At 41.0% G+C, this 17,298-nt stretch overlaps 1 protein-coding gene across 1 annotated transcript in view; it reads right to left on the bottom strand.

Moving 5' to 3' along the window:
* Window positions 1–207: 207 nt before the first annotated feature.
* ADARB2 (adenosine deaminase RNA specific B2 (inactive)) overlaps window positions 208–17,298 on the bottom strand; it is a 292,193-nt gene continuing 275,102 nt past the window's right edge. Inside the window, exons 7-10 of the mRNA XM_042888886.1 lie at window positions 15,730–15,898; window positions 6,934–7,115; window positions 2,979–3,157; window positions 208–434 (exon numbers count right to left, since the gene is read on the bottom strand). Of these exons, the coding sequence (XP_042744820.1) occupies window positions 258–434; window positions 2,979–3,157; window positions 6,934–7,115; window positions 15,730–15,898 (707 nt within the window). The 3' untranslated portion in view covers window positions 208–257. The remainder of the gene's footprint in view (window positions 435–2,978; window positions 3,158–6,933; window positions 7,116–15,729; window positions 15,899–17,298) is intronic.

The raw sequence follows: 17,298 nt of genomic DNA, 5'->3' as shown, positions 1-17,298 counted from the left end.
TCTTTGTGGGTGCATCTCTGTGTGTGCATTCTAATGTGGGCAGGTGCATTCTTGGGAAGGGATCATGAAAAAGCAATTTTCTAAAGTCGACTTCAGTGCATCAGACACATTTATATTTATGTTTTTCCAATACAGAATTAAAAGAAAATATTTCTGTGGAGGTTGCTACTAAATACCAAGTCGCTTCCATTCTCAGTCCTGCCCAGACTTCTCACCAGTTGATTTGATCTGGTCGCATAGCAAAGGTGTTGCGTGATTTACCCAGTCAGTAGAAACTGATCTTGCTCTGGGGGTTTCTTTACCCAGGTGCCCAGCCCGGCTTTCTGAAATGCCTTAAACAGCTGCTGCTTGACAGCCTGGTATGTCTGAGCCACTAGCTTCGCCTCGCTGTACATCAGTGGCATGTCTCCATGGCTTGGTGTTCGTGTGCTCAGCTGCAGAGCAAGAGGCAGGGAAGAGAAAAATAAAATAATAATAAAAAAATCAGCCATCGAGCCAAGAGAAACAGGAGGTTCAGTAGCCATATAATCTTCCTGTCTACGTGTCATCAGCGACAAACAAACTATCACTGTGCTTTGTGTGTTTACTTTTGGATTAACAGCAACGACAAAAATGGAAGCATTGAACGCCTACAACACCGTTCCAAACCATTGCAAAGTGTAGGAAGGTAAACAACTCTGCCTTGGAGTGGGCATTGGCAGCAGCAAACATTCATGTGCTTTACAAAAAATCTACCTTTTGGTTGAGGTGATTTTTAGAAAAGAAAGGGGAAAATCCAGTCTGAGAATTTTTTTAAATGATATGCTCAGGTTAGCTGAGCAGCTTTAGGCTCAAAAGAAACATGAGCAGATCACAGGAGGAAAGGCTCTTCACGTACTCTCCCTTTTCCTTCTTGTATTTGTTATTGTCAGAAATGCAATGAGAACTGCCCAGAATGGGGCAGAAATTAGCATCTGGATCCATGCTGATGGAAGAGTGAGCACTGTGCTGTCAGCCAACCAGCCAGACAGTGCCTGCACACACGCCTGGAGCACACAGAGATTGCAGTAACCTGAGTTGTGCAGAAGGTCCAAACATCTTTTTCCGACCTGCCAAAGCCTCAGCAGTACCAAAACAGCTGTGAGCCTTTGACATGGTGTGAAAGAACCCGAAGTTAGGAAAATGCCCTAGAGCAAGCAGGCAGGTGAAAGTCCAATGTTTACAAGCCAGTGAAATAGCACCCTGTAGGAAAACACACTGTCAAAGCACAGCCTCAGCAAGTAAACAACACTGTTTTTCTTCTCTGTAAAATGGGGAAATTCTGAAAGAGACTCCAGGAAAGGGCAATCATGCAGCCTGGAATGAGCTGATCTGGTTTGCTTGGTGCCATGTGTTTGTACTCCATGGGCCTGCTCAGCTTTGAGACGATTGGCACAGCCGGTGCAGGAGGTGGTGCTCCAGCCTGAGGGTAAATGGACCTTCCTGGTTGACTTTGCTGGTGGAAGTGGCTGCAAACTTTCCTGCCACCTCTCTGCCTTTTTCATTTATTTCCCCATATGAATAAGGTTTGGGCACTTAATAAAAGAATCTATTTCTTGTCTTCATTTTCTAGACTGCAGGACAATTCTTGACAAACCTTCATGTAGCAAAATAATGTTATATCAGGGAAAGAAGGTGAGCTGGAGAAACACTACGTGTTTTCCCTGCTGCTCCTCCTAGAAGTAGCGGAGTCAGTCTTGCTGACTCGGTATCTGGGTGCTCCTCTCCCCCAGCACCTCCTTGAAAGTTCAGGCAGGAAGAGAAACATTGACTCCAAAACAAGAAGAATGACAGAAAGAAAGGAAATATCTGAGACAAGCATTTAGAAAACAATGTGCTCCCTGCTAGATGGCCAAATTCTATCCATGTAAAATCACAGTATTGATTTGAATTGCTGTTATAACACCCTTTTCTTTGATTTGGTTTTGGACTTTGTTTACAGAAAACATTCTTAGGCCCATTTCTATTTCAAAATTCTGATATACCCACATCTCCTCGACTTTGTGTTTCTCAAGTGTTGGCAAGCAGAAGGCTCTGAGGCATTCACTCAGCCCTGGCAAGAGGCTCCCTGCTTCTCCTTTACTTCCATTTTATTCTTTCATTCCTTTATTCCAGATGAAGTTTCTTCTACTCATTTTGTGAGCTCTAGGCTTCACCCTGTAGCTTTAAGCCATCCATCTGTCCTGTTACTGTCTCCATCCATGGGAAGTGAAGTGCAATGGCAAGTTGACTTTAGCGCTATTTCAAATAAGGGATTTCATAGCCCAGCTGTCAAGGAGTGGTTGTCATTTTAACTAAGTATAGCCTATATTTTAATACCTTTAAATTGTACTGGTGCTGAGTAATGGAGCCTTCAGCATCTGGGCAACTCACCTCTTGAGGAGCAGCTGGGTATTATCAGTATTAAATGACACATCTAGGGGAGTGGGGGAGAGAAAAGGAATAAGCAATCCATAGCACCTGCTTTAATCAGCTAACTAGAGTGAGACTGGGAGCAACTGAAGTTGGGAGTTTAAATTGCTGTGTGGTAATGAAGTGATGCAGATATCTTCAAGGCCATGACAAATACCGCTCTCAGTCCCAAGACTTGGTAGGTTGAGGAGTCCTCTTGGAGACAAAGAGATACTTGGAACAAGACATGAAAAAATTTTCTGCTGTGCTTGACTGGACACTCAACACTGCTTGCTTGAGCTAGAAACCAGTGCCATGGACAACCAGAACACCCATCTCCCTTCCAAACATGCCTAAGTTTCTGCTGTTGGCTTTCTCTGAGTCCTCAGCTACCATAGGATCTTGGCTCCTAGTAACCTCCAGCCCCACCCAAGCCCCATGAGGAGGAACGCTGGACATCTGTTGTGGATGCACCTTCATCATGTGATTCCCAAAACAGGGTTGACTACAGGGTAAGGATCATCCCACTTGCTGCTGGCAGCAGTGTCCCATCAGTGTACCAGGCCTACCTTGCCATGAAGCTTTGCCCACCGAGTGAAGAACATGTGCTTGCAGAGCCGTGAGGGGCTCCCGCAGTTCCTCTTCCCTGTTGTGGCGTTGATAACCTCCAGATCGGCGTTCCCCACAATCCAATTCACACTAAAGCTGGGAGACTTTCCAGGCTGCCGAGCGTCAGCATGACTAACCCCTGGTAGGAGAGAAGGACACCAGTATCATCTAGATCTTGAAACCCTCAGGGGCTGATAATTTGTGGTGATTCATTGAGGCACATGAGATGTCCTTGGGTAAATACACTGACCTGTGCTGTTGTCACTGCTGATTGTTACTAGTGAGCACCTCAGAGAGATAATTTAGCAATTCCTGTGGATCTCTTTAACTTGGTAGGAAAAAAAAATCGTTAATCTGAGGAAAACTATTAAAATCATAGAATGGTTTAGGTTAGAAGAGTTCTTATAGATCATTAATTTGCTCTATCTGCTCCTTCCAGCATCGTCCCTTCTGTCCTGGGAGGGAGTTGAAAGAGCCTGGCAGGACTGAGCCCACACAGTGAGAGAAAGGTGACCAATAAAGGGAAAAATTACTTGGCACAACCTCTTTGTATTGTGAAATTGCAGAGACCCTCTCAATCACCGGGACTGAACTCACTATCGTAGAAGAGAATTACAGCTAAATCGTAACCTCGCCCAGAATTTGTAAACACATTCATGTTGTATTAATACCTTGTTTGATTTTTCCCCCCTGAGATAACAGATCTGTCTGCATCTAAAATTCCAGTTCACCTAGGCAACAGGATATAAACTGAAAGCCTGAAAATCAGATAGCTCCTGGCGCTATTGAAGCCCTCTGTACAGAACAAGATCAGAATCTAATGCTTGACACCACATACAGTCTCTGTAAAGATAGCACCCAAAAGGACTGAGTGCCAAAAAAATGTGATAGCAAACATGCTGCCTTGTGAAGCTGCCACAGGTCACTAAATCAGCCAAAATGCCATGAAAACACCAAGCAGAGGAAAAGGAAAGGAGGCACCAGGGACAGAGCAGGCTGTGGTATTCGTCAGTTGGGCAGTGGGGGGATGTACACTCCATCCTTTGACCACCCCAAAACTCTCTCTGCTCATGGTGGACATCTGTGAGAGAAGGGTTCTTGTCTCAGTGCCTAGGAAACCCTCTGTGTTGGTTCAGCTTTCTCTCTTTCTCATGCTCAGCCATCCTATATCAGCTCACGTATTTAAGTAAGTAGAGGATATTTTCACATCACTGTCTGAGAAAAGGCTTCAAAGCAAAAACTGTGAGACTCATGACAGCCACAAATGGGGGCAAGCCTGGATATATTCTATGTTGGTTTTGATCCTTTCTGTAATACTTTTCTTCATATTTTTCTTTTGACAACTGATTGTTCTGACTTTGTTTGAAAGGTAATTCCCAAATAATCTAGATCATTTTCTCTCCTTTATGTAAAATATCTTCCTTAAAACCAACACAACAAAGAATACAATAGAAGACTGCAGGAACTTGAAGGGATAGGAGAGTCTTTGTACAAACAATATGAACTTGAGCATTGTGGAATATGAACTGAAATCTGTTCTTATTCTCCTCTCCCTCCTTAAGCCTCATGCCTCTTCACAATACACTTTAGAAGGGCCTGAATCTTAAGAGAAAAGGAAATAAAAATGAAACAGGGCTTTTCTTTCTTCTAAAACTGCACCCAAGAGTAATTCCAGCAAATGAAAGGATTTCCATCCATCTGGGATTGCAGTGAGTGGAAAACCAAACTGATTATTTTTCTGTGGGGCCAGTGAGTTATTTCAGGATATCTCATCACACACTCTGACTCTCCTCTCTAACAAAATGCTTGTAGTGTTATGATGAAGTGCCCCAATTATTGGTGTCCTTATAATTGAAGGACTCCTGCAATTTAAAATCCCTGGCTGGTTTGATTCCTGTGAAGAAAGCGGGAGGCAGAATTGCCTGGTTGAGGCTGCTGAAGTCTGTGATGAATTCAGTATGGCTTTTGATAGGTGGCCATTTCCACAGCCACCAAATATGGTGTTGGCACAGTTTTCCATCTGAAGGAAATTCAGCACAAACCTCAGTGATGTGAGTTTTAAGCAGGGCTGCAGCATTGGGTCCTTGGGACTCCAGGGGAGGAAAGATTACAAATAATGGCTTTAGAGACAAGAACAATATAGACAGAGAGAGACAGATTCTTCCCACTGCTTCTCACAAGCTGAAGAATACCCACAAACACATCCAAAAGCAAAGCAAAAGCTTTTCCAACAGGGATCTCAGGGAAGGAGGAAGCCAGCCACGAAGCATGCAATGATACCAGGTACCCTTTGATGTTCTTCTAACTCCCTTGAAATCTGATAATCATTTGTAGACATTAATACATGTTTGAGCCATTATGTCTTGTCTGCAAGTCCAATCCAGCAAAACAATACTATTCTATGTTTAACTCCTTTATTGAATTTTCAGTCCTTCAGCATTTCAAGCTGAGTTTGATATTGATCATATGGGTGGATTGCAGTGAGTGAGGGCTGGCAGAAGTGGCTCAGGAGATGCAGACACTTCCTGCAAGCAGGGATGTGTTACCAAGTCAACAGACAGATTTGGAAAAGGAGGAGATTTTTCCTTCCTCCCTCCTGTTGCTTGCAGAGGGAAGAAGGGACTTAGTGGTGACCATGATGGACTGAGCCAGGAAGGACTTGGTGGTGAAGAAGTGTTTCTGCATACCTGCATTACACAGGCTTTGGCTGGCTGCACTGAAGGGCTAAAAATTGAGATGAGCTGTTAAAACAAGTTTTTTGACCTATTCACCTCATAACACATGCATGCACAGTACACTTACCAGATGTACTAAACCACACAGAGCCTGAGAATTTCCCCAGTGGCTAAACTATCACTTCTGCCTCAGTCAAAATAATTTTGTCACAAAGACACATAAAAAGAAACAAACACCAAAGCGAAGAAAGTTAAAGGACAAAACAGCACTGACTTAGGAACCTAGAAGACTGTGAAAGGCAATGTTATCTTCCACTAACACAGCCCATCCTCCCATCTCTGTATTTCTTTCTCAGTGCATTTCTTAGTGAATCCTCTTGAAAAGCAAATGTCAATGCCAAAGAGCAAAATAATGTTATGATCCTGTACAGAGCTGGTGGTCCTCAGCACTCACATGCTTCTTGAGGTTCTGAAGACATTAGGGGTTTGAGGAATTTGTGCAGCGCAGCTGGGCAGTTATTGTCTGGAGGGTATGGAAGGTAGGACAGAGATGGGAAGGACTAGAAATGAAAGGAATGGTGACCAGGGGTAGGAAGAGGGGCTTAGAAGAAGAATGGTGGCAGTAGAGGAACCTTGAAAGATAGCTGCAAGCCACAGAATGGCTCACACAACCAGCAGGATCCTCAGTAGGCAGCCCCAATGCCTCCTAGAGGTCTGATGAGCAGTCAGGACCACCTGCAGGAGCCAACAGCTCTTCTTGGATGGCCATCTGCTGAGTATGATTGTTAGTAAGTACAGGAGCAGGAGCTTCATATAAAAGGCACTAATAGAAATGCTGCATTCATGGCTCAAAGATATGAGCAGTGGTTCTCTTGACGTTGCACATTTGTGCTGACACTTGGTGAGGGAGGGTGGGATGAGAGACTTAAACCTAAAATGTATTAAAAACTTTCCTCCTGATTTTTAGAGATCTTTTACTTAGAAATAACTTTTTTCTTCCACTTGGTATAGTAGCAGTTTTCCTACTTAACTTGTATACACTACGGAAGTCTGTTCTGCTTGTGAAAGAGAAACTGACTTTAAATGCATGTTTCTTCATTCTACAAGTTAATAATCAGTGGGAAAAAATGAAATCATGGCTAATGGTTTACTTACAAATATGTAAACTTTCCTGTTGGCGACCTGCACAATTAGTGATGGGAGAGGGGCTTGTTTGTCATGCGGGCAGGTGTTAGCTTACCACTGAGAAGAAGCTGATTGCGCTGATATGAAGCTGGCAGCTGACCAATGTCTTCTATTCTATGGCTCATTACCCGGGAAAGGTGACCAGTATGATAGAGACTTCCCACAACGATGCTGTGTAAGTACATGGGTTCAATGAAAGAGCTGAGAAGAGCACCTTGGAGCCCAAGGATGTTCCATCTGGAAAAGAAATTTAGAAGGGATAAAATAATACATGGGTGAAGGAATGGCCACGAGAGAGCTGCCCTGGGAAAACCTGCAAGGCTAATGTGTGGGGTGGAGTATGAAGGGTGAAACCTCCCCGTTCTTGTGCTAGGAGGCATGAGGCACACTGCACTGGTGGATTATGATATGCTTTTAGGACCAGTTGCCCCAAAACAATGGTTTTATATTACTGTGATGCCACTAACTCAAGGGACATATTTCTGTTTTCTTTTATTGCAAGCACTAGCTTCCTGTGGAAGCCTATTTTTTATACATGCATTTTGGTTTGACTGAAGATCTTTTGGCATGTCTTTAGCAGAACTTAATTTTTTACTGCATCTGTATTTTTTACACTCACAAGGGTAGAACTAAAATGAGTGCATTTGTGATTGTATCTTTCTTTATCCATTATTCATTATTCTGTACCACTACATTCCCATAACTGCACAACCAAGATGGTATGTGACCTAGGTCGAAGGTCTTGTGAATAATTTTTGAAAACATCACAGACTGACATTTTCTTGCACAAATGGTCAGACATGTATGAAGATATGTATAAGAATGAAATTCTGTTCCTGAAGACAAAGCAAGAGTTACATGCTAAGGCAATGTATTCGTAACCAACATCTTAACCTGCTCTAACGCGTTCCTAGTGATAAGCAATTCTCACCTTGTTGCTGTCTCAAAATGTGCAACAAAGTGATGATGGAAACCTTGGGGCCTTGGATTTGTTAATGACTGAGCTCCTTGTCACTGCTGGTTGATTAGTTTCCAGAACTGTTCATCATTTTAATATACTACATTTTACATCATGCTAGGCACAAATATGCATGGATGCTCTCTTACCCTTGGATAGTATTTTATATGTGAGTTGAATGCTGTCAATCTGTTTGAATAGTTTTGAGTTCAGGAGTTCAAACTGAAAACTTTGGAAAATGTAGTTTTGCAGAGCATATTTTGGCTCATTAAAAGCCAAAATACTGGCAACATTTGGAAATCCATAGCTGACTGAAGAAAAGGATAAGAGGTGCCTGCTATTTAGGGCAACATCCAGTAGCTGCCATGCTAAATAATGTGTTTAAAGCGCAATCTCCATCAGCAGCAAGCACTATGTAGCTAATTTCTTACATCATTGTTCTTTTCATTAATTAACATTTCTCAACTGTTAGTGCAATTATTGCAATACCTCCATGCTGTATGTCTCTTTTCATGATTAATAAGAAGTCATTATATTTCTCTTTCCCGAAGCAGTCAATTAACACGGAATACTTTCCATTAATTACTGAATGTTTAAAACCAGCATGCTGTACCTGGAGAGCAATCTGCTCTAAGAACCTGTGACACCAATTGCTTTAAAAAGTTCTCTTTAAATTTTATTCCAAAAACACAAGCAATTTAGCTGGCTATATTAATTTGCCTCCGAAGCAGGGCTGTGAATGAGAAACATCTTTTAATCTCATGCAAGAAAAGGCAGCCATCTGGCTGCTGAGGATTTCAGAGTCAGACTCTCCCTGTCTCCCTCTGTAAATGCGGGTCATTAAAGTAATGTGTTCATCTACATAAAACTCAAATGGAATATAAAAGGTAATATTTATATACAAACAATTTAGTCCCACAATTTAAACAGTCATTGGTTTTATGAAACATTTACTTTAGTCAATCAGATTTGCATAACTTCAACTGGGAAAAAATGTGTGGTCATTCCTTCAAATAACATTGCTTTTAAAGGAAAGAACTAGCTGCCTCTTTGAATAAATATGTTATCATGATGCAAAATTAATAATGCAGGCTCAAGAAATAGAGCTGAACTCAGATAACAGCACTATGCTTCAGATCAGCTTCTGAGGGTGGTAAAGAAATTAGACAGTGATGTCTTTGTCCAGATGGAAATTTGTGAGATCTTGGTTTGTTTGACATTTCCTCAAAAATATCTCCTGTAGATTTGATTGAAGGAGAGAAAAAAAGTACAGCTAAACAGAAGACCAACATATGTTCAACACTATTGGAATTTTAACAATACGCATATCACAAGAAACAATCTGAGCTTTATTTACCAAAACAGGGGATTGTGTTCAGATCATAAATTACAAGGTAATAGTGATTATTTCATTTAAATGAATTGCAAGGAACCTGCATTTTGTTTAGGTAGATTTCTCTGCCTAATTCTGAACACGTTCATCCTTGCATACAAAGGGATTCAGATGTTGATGAAAATACATTATTGGAAATCATGGCATAACCGTGATCAGGTTGGCCTCTGTGTGTTAAAAGCATTTCACAAACAATTCTCATAATGCTTCTGGGAGGTAAAACCCAGTCTTTATATATGTTTGGGAATCAAGATGGAAATGCAGCATGATCTGCTGAAGTCTGTATTTGGCAGCAGAGCTAGAGTCCACAGTTCCTCAAGAAAACCCGTCTCAAAAGAAGATCCCATCAGGTTTGAGGGAACAGGAAAACCATATGTCAGCAATGGTGAATTTTGACATCAAGGTATAAATAGCGCCAGGACTGACTGGATGGAGGGGTCACACCAAAGAAACAAGGGGACACATGGGGCACAAAAACAGCTGAGCCTGATGAGAAACAAGTGTTGTAAAAAAAGGCTGTCCCAGAACGAGATAGCACCCTAAGGTATAAAGCACAGAGAAATCGGAAGAGGTGCTGACACCAAGAAGACAAGGTTCTGAGGGGAAAGCAGCTTGGAAGGCTTACTGGCTCTCTCTGAGTAACACCAAGGCTGTTGTCCTCCATGGTGGCAGTGGGGAGAAAGGACAACAGGAATGGCACCATTACGCTCAATGAGTGACACACTACTGTTTGCTTCCTGGTTTGATACGGCCTTATTTTGTCAGCATCCATTCAGGGAAGAGGGATCCATTCGTCCTCTGTATTGTTTATCCCTTGGCCAACAAACGTGGATACTACACTGAACTGTAACAACTAAACGTGGCCCTTAGAAGACAGAGCACCTATAGGATTATTTGTAGTTAGATGATAGGAAAGAGCAACAGTGAGACTATCCTAACATTGTTCGCTTCTGAAGAAATGACTTCTCTGTAGTCTGATTTAGGTGCACAAAAATAGCTGTGCTCCCATCCGTGACAAAGTACTCACTTCAAATGCAGCTTTTCAAAATAAAATTATTATTCAGAGCAATGCAGTGTTACATTTTGGGTCCTTGATATATGAAAGTAACTTTTCTCCCTATGAAGAAATATGCTGGATCATTCTGAATTTTCATAATTGTGAAGGATTTTAAGGATTGTTTTCATGTCTGTGCATCTTTCTAATAACTTATATGCTGTACTCTTCTTAATAATCCTTCCAATACAGAGAAAATCAACCCTCTACTCCCTTAGTCACAAATGGTTCTAAAAACCCCCAAAATCTACAGCAAGCAGGATCAACAAAACTAAATGTCTTCCCCTTTTCACTTACATATGGGAGATTTTGGTACCTTAAATGGAGTGAAAGCACACTTTTCCTTTTGTTCAAACACTGGATATTACTGAACTGTTTACAAAGACAGAATTCTGCGTCCAGTTTCCAATATAGATAATCCTTAAGTCAATATGTTTTCCCCTGTTTGTCAATCATGGAAATGCCACGGATGAGTGGGAGGCATCCCAGAGCAGTCAGTCTTTCTTCAATGAGATGCTGTGCTCTCCTGGCCCCACCGGGCACATCAAAACTCCTTGAAGCCCAGCACCACCAGGAAGGCACGCAGGGAAAGGCATCCCCATGTCATCCCCAAGTTATTTTCAGCATTAGCCATATGATCATACAAATTAACGTCATACGAAATGAAACACTGGTGCGTTCCAGCTCTCAAATCCCTTTGAGGCTGAGATGTGGGGAAATTGCCATTGATGCTTCAATAAAACATATCAGGGAAAAGTGTCCACCTTCCATTGAAGCTCTCCGAGACTGAAGTGTCTTCCTGGGACCTTTGGAGACTTTGGGTGATGAATTTCAAAGCTTATATTTTTAGGGCATTTTTATAAAAGACAGACTTGTTTTGGTCACATTGTTAACTCCCGTGCCATAGTTTCTGTTACCAAAATCTCTAGCTATGCTTCACACAACATAAATTGTTAATAACGATGGCCTGCACTCAGCATAACACCTGTGGTTTTCCTATTTATGTGACCGTTTAGCTATTATTGGTTAGGAAACTGGAAATAGTGCATTAGTTTTTGATCTATGTTTTACCAGTAGGTGGTTTATATATGTTTTCTCGAATATACCTTGTGGTGAAAGATTGAAATTGAAATCTCAGTCACATACAAAGGGGTTAAGAGGGAGAATTACAAATCATGTACACAAATCACCTCTAATTGAAGATCTTGCTGTGCTAATTGATTTTCATTTACATTAATATGCAGCCTTTGAAGTAGCTTTTCTTAAGAGTTACCTTGTCAGGTCTTCTGTTAACAACGGCTCTGGTCAGGAGGCTAATGCTAAGATAGATCTAAGAATGCCAATTTCTAATGCTGACTTTTAGTCTTGCAGTTTTACACACATTTAAATGTAACTCAGTGTGCCCAAATCATTTTGTAAAGTGCTTGCAGATTTCCACTGCTAAAACCTGAAACAGTACTTCAAGACCACGTCACCTTACAATACTCTGAGGATACTCTCAGAAAAGATTCCTCTAGCTTGTGGGCCCACATCATCCATAAACTTTCATCAAGGGACAGGAATAGACTGTCAGGGCCATAATGCCAAATTTGGAGGTTCTTTGTAATTGCTTATGACATTTTATAGGTGAGGTATAATTAATATGATGTAGGTCCTATTTAACCTCCAGGCTTAACACCACTGTTTCTGTGAAATAAAAGGAATCTGATGACCATTAACCTGGTGGCAAGAAAACACACAGTCTTTTAATGGTGACCTTTTGAGAAGCTGTAGCAAGAAAACAATTTTAAGGCCAAAGCTTATAAGGTACACATTGAATTCTGGCTTTTATTTGCTGAATAAAGACAGTGTTTGTGAGGACTGTTTTCCTCAAAGCCTGTGTAAACACATTTTTCAAACCTGCACCCTGCAAGGGCAGCTGCAGATTGGCAGCTGGCAGATGCCAGCTTCTGAAAGAGACTAAGTGTTATGTCTCACTCATTTACAGATTTGTCTGTATACTGTTAGATGTAGATTGGATACACAGAAAGCTGGCATCTTCAAAGTAAGTACAACAGCTAAGGCATCCAGTGAGTATGAACATGCTCTGCCCTGGCAGTAGCTTAAGTGCTCCACTTCCTTGTGGAGGTCAACCAAGGAAGAGGGTCCCAGGGAAGTGCTGTGTACTGCAGAACTCAAAGGGACACCCAGATATGAATTAATTTTTAAGTAAATATTAACACTGAATATTTGGGCTTGGATCCTCAAAATAACTTTCATACATTTGTATGGCCATGGTTTATGACCTAGGAGTGCTGGTTTATGCTGTGTGTCTGTTGGGTTATGGTGGCCTCCTCCACGTACTCCCAGTGCCAAAGCACACTCAACAGTCATCATTAAACCTTTCCATGCAGCCATCAGAAAGGAAAACACAGTTATTATGGACTGATGGATGCTGGGATAAATAGTTTCTCCAGTTTCTCTGCATGGAAGAAACCCAGTGGCACGGTGAAGCTAGGGTGTGAGCTGGCTCAGACAATCTCTATAAGTCAGAAGACAAAGCTTAAAAAATAGAAGGAGGTTTCTGGACTGTTTGACAGACTTCCTGTAAAGGACTGCTGTATGAGTGGATTTGCTTCCACAAGAAAAGTAGATATTTTGGTGCTGTGATATTGACCTAAGATGTCTCTGTTGATATAAAGTTGTTAATACAACTACTGATTACCATCAGCAACATGTTAAAGTATGTACAGACTGGTTCCCCAAACAGTTGTTCTTTTTCAGAATTATTTTGCTCATGACATTGCTCCTTTTTCTCAGTGTACCTGAAAGAGGGAAATGAATCCTAGGTGTTAGTGTGACTGCTGAATTTTGGGTATAAAGAACATGGTTGAATCCTAAAATGTGCAGCAAGAAGGCTGAACTGACTTCAGCTGCACTGTGAGATTGACAGAACTTGAGTGTAAAAGCCAACACTCTCTCAGGGTGGGTTATCTGGGGATTCACAGAGCCCTAACTTTAAATTTGCAGATATAAATGCATAAGTTTTTAAAGCCAGGAGGAGCCAACAAGATCTAGTCTGACCTCTTCTATAATACAGTCACAGAATTTCACCTCATAACTCCCTGCCTGAGCCAAATAACATGAGTATTCATGCCAGAAGTGTTTGTGCTTTAATTCAGTAAGGGAATGGGTATGATACTAGGCTGTTTATCCTGCAATCTCAACACAGCCACAGAACTCAAATAATGCATACCAAGCATCAAATCCTCTCAAATTTGTGTTGATAGTAATAAAAATTGCTAAATTCCTTTGAATAACAAATAAATCTGATTAAATCGCTCTCTGCTTGTGGCTATCCTATGAGTAGGAAAGAACATAAATTGTTAGATACATGATTTATAGAATATTACTCACTTTTCTGAGTAACTCTATTCTTGATATTCTGATAGTAATGTCCTTTGCAAATAATGCAAAATGGTGTATATTTTAACAGCTACTGGTTAGATTCTCAAGGGGAAACATTCTCTAATAGCCCAGCACTCCTAAGGGGCTTTTATAAGCAATAAAATCCAAAGTATACAAGTCAGATTTTTTATCAAATCTTGGTTATACAAACATGAATTTCAGCCTCAGAGATTTTTTTTGTTTTTTTTTTTTCTGTTTGTGAGACAAGTCCAGATGATGTGAAATCAAATTCCTGCATCCTGCAGACATTTGAAGAGCCAACTGTCTCTGTGTTAGAGCAAATATTTGGAGTCTGAAGAATGACACAGAAACCACCTTCTGGTCTCTTGAGGAGGATAGAGAGGGGGAGGAAAGGGCCCTCACACAGCAGTCTCTATTTCACCACCCTATATGTTTTTTCCTTCACAGACATTAGGACTGTTTAGATATGTGCCAAAAAGGAAAGGATTCTTTGTACTAGAGCAGATGTGCTTGGAGAAAACCCAGCTTCTGAGGATGTGGGTTAGAGTCAGCATCCCCATCAACAGCAATTGTATTACTATTTGCAAAGCTGATATTTAATTCACTGGCCAATGACATTCAAAACCTCAGAGAGTGCAATATTTCAATTCACAAACTTGAATTTGTTTATTTTTTTGAGTCTGAATTTGGAAAACCCAGCTGTACCTGAAAAGAGTGAGACAGATATGCTGAAAACTCTTTGGGTTTTCAGTTATCTCTTTATGAATAAATGAAAATATGATAGCAGAAGACGCCCTTTATTTGTCATGTAAACACAATATTTGTAATGATTACACTTAGCAGAGTGTAGATTTTGTCTTCTGTCCTTTGAACCTGTTAATATTTCCATTTGATAGTCAGATCGTTTTTCTCTCAAAATGCCTGGCTTTGCTAAACCTAAAGAGAAATTGAACTTCAGTAGGTCATCCAGCTAAAGCTAAGAGAAGAATTTATATACAGTGAACAAAAACACGTTTTCAAAAATGATTTTGTTTATGTTGACCTTCAATAATTGAATCAAATTCTGGGCTGCTGTAACTTGACTGAGATCTTAAGCGTGATATTCCAGCAGAGAATTCTGCTGTAATGTTTACGTTTTTACAGCTACAATGTGCTGTGTTTTAAATAGAGAGCTTCCCAGGGAGGTGTTGAAGTCACTGTCCCTGGACATCATCAAGAAACATGTAGAGGTGGCACTGAGGGACATGATCAGTGGGCATAAAGGAGATGGGTGGATGGTTGGATTGGATGATCTTGGTGGTTTTTTCCAATCCTGTGATTCTATGACATTGAGCTAACGCACATTATATATATATATATACATATATAACCGTGAGTAAAAGTACACATGTATGTATACGCAGATACTAGTAATATAGTAAGTGTGCTTCCCAATGTGCACATTTTGGTTTCAATTTATGATAACCTTCATTTGCTATTAATTAATATTGTAAATAGAGAATGACGTGTTGTTTTATGTACCACCATGAAATAATTATGAAATATTTGTTATTTTGAAGTTATTCTACATAAAGATACATTATATGTGCAAGACAGACTAGAGAGACACAGAAGTGGGTGTGACATGAGAGCTCTGCAGTGACATTCAAGATAGTAGCAATATTCTTAACAGCACTTAGGGCACTTTATCAGTGCAGATGAGGTCAGTTTATCTGCATGGTGGTTGGTTTGCAAGTTTTGCAGTAAATGATCCAGTAAGAGCAGAGTGTATGTATTTTATTTGCACACTGAAATTCTACTGGCAGAAAATGCTGCAAAGAGAGTTTATATTTTTGTCACACTGTAAAGAGCAACTAATGACCCATAGAGAATTTGGGAGACCATTCTATTTACTCCACCTACTTATAGGCCCTATCTTTGCATACAAGGGGAGTCTATGTCAGAACCTACGAGCTATTCCCCACCAGTAGCCATCATCCTCAAACTTCATTTCCACATGCAAGCAGCTTTGTGACATGCACATGAGATGCTACAGTACCTGGCGATTTTGTCTGTGCAGGACATGGTGATGAGCTGCTCTCCCAGCAGCACGCCGTCCCACGTCTGAGCCGCGTTATGGCACCGCACCGGGATGGTTCCTTCTCCAGACTCGATCTTTGTTCGGAGGTGCCCTCGATATTTTCTCACTATGTGCTTGCTGCTGTTCACTGCACAAAAGTACAAGAATGGCAATCATTAATTGTTTTCAGGTGTGTTTTGAAACTAACAGGCTGTGTTGATGCCATAGCTTGCATTTGCAGAACCGCCTGCAGAGGTCCTTGAAGCTGAATGCAAAATAAGACAAGACCATAGCCTAAGCAAGGAGCACAATGGAGAAGAATTGGTGCTTCCTCGCATGATTTGCTTCTCATAAAATTGTAATTAACATATACTGAGGTGAACTCACCATTTCCTACCATGTTTGAAAAGAATAGAGGCATATGATTTTTTTTTTTTTTTTCTAGTTTCCCATGCTAAATGTTTGGAATTTCCAATGTTTGGAAAGCCTTGGTTTAAGAACTGCAACCAAAATCTCACCTGTGTGAGCCAACTCAGTCCATAGCCTGATGTGATACTCAGTGGCCTTTTCTGAATCATTTCAGGACAGAGCTTCTCATTTGCTATCAAGGAATTTCATTGAAAATTCTCAAAAGCTAAAGTTTCAAACCCTGGGTCTAAAGCAAATCATACTTCGGCAGTTATTGCTTGCCTAAATTCCCTCTGTAGTGTCCCTAAAGAGAAGCACACTACTGCCCTTTGTCAAACTGGTATCTGTTATGACTTTGCCATCCATCATCACTTCAGTGATACTACATTTGAGTACGAGGTGGCTGCCTTTGGGGCAGTGCAGGGCAAACAGCTAACACACTTATTCTGTGCTTAATTTGCTTGATAATAAAGTGAGTTTAATTTGCAGATAATAAACAAACTATTTTGCTATCATTTTTATCAAATGAAAAAAGTGGGAGTTCACTATCAAAATTACTCTTACTCTCTTATACTACCTATTTGCCTCTAGGTATTTTGGTTGCAAAGAGCAGCAGTGTTGGAAAAGGAGCAAGGAAATCCTCTGGATCTCATTCTCACCCTCAGGGGGTTTAACTGGAGGATAGTTTCTGCATGCAACAGACCTTTCACATTGTAGCCCAGAGGAGAAGAAGGAAAGGTAGTAGGTACATGGTGACCTCTGCTTTATGGGAAAGGAGTGCTGCTTCTACAGACATGAGGGGTTTAGCCAATTTCCAGATCTCCAGGTTTTTTTTTTTTTCATGGACCTTAGCTGGACCAAGAGGTTTCTGCTAGTAAAGGTGGTGCTCCTTAACCCTTAGTGGCTATGTTGTTGCCTGGCTTCTTTCCTCACATTGAGTAAAGCTGGGTGCCATAGGTTGTCTGACCAAACTTCCGGCTACCAGCAGCAGGGTCTGTAGTGCTCACCAGGCACTCGTTGTCTTCCTTATCCTGTTCCTCACCATCTTTTCTTTGTACAACTGCTGCCTGTGCTGTGAGCTCTGTTTGACGCTATTGATTGACTTTGGCTGCTGCCAATGGATGACTTACAAAATGAGAA

The sequence above is a fragment of the Lagopus leucura genome, unplaced genomic scaffold, assembly GCF_019238085.1.
Source record: "Lagopus leucura isolate 7727_CA_CO unplaced genomic scaffold, USGS_WTPT01 Super-Scaffold_100157, whole genome shotgun sequence".
Classification (NCBI taxonomy): Eukaryota; Metazoa; Chordata; class Aves; order Galliformes; family Phasianidae; genus Lagopus; species Lagopus leucura.
Note: the sequence above shows the minus strand (reverse complement) of the source record. Positions and strands in the feature narration are given on the sequence as shown.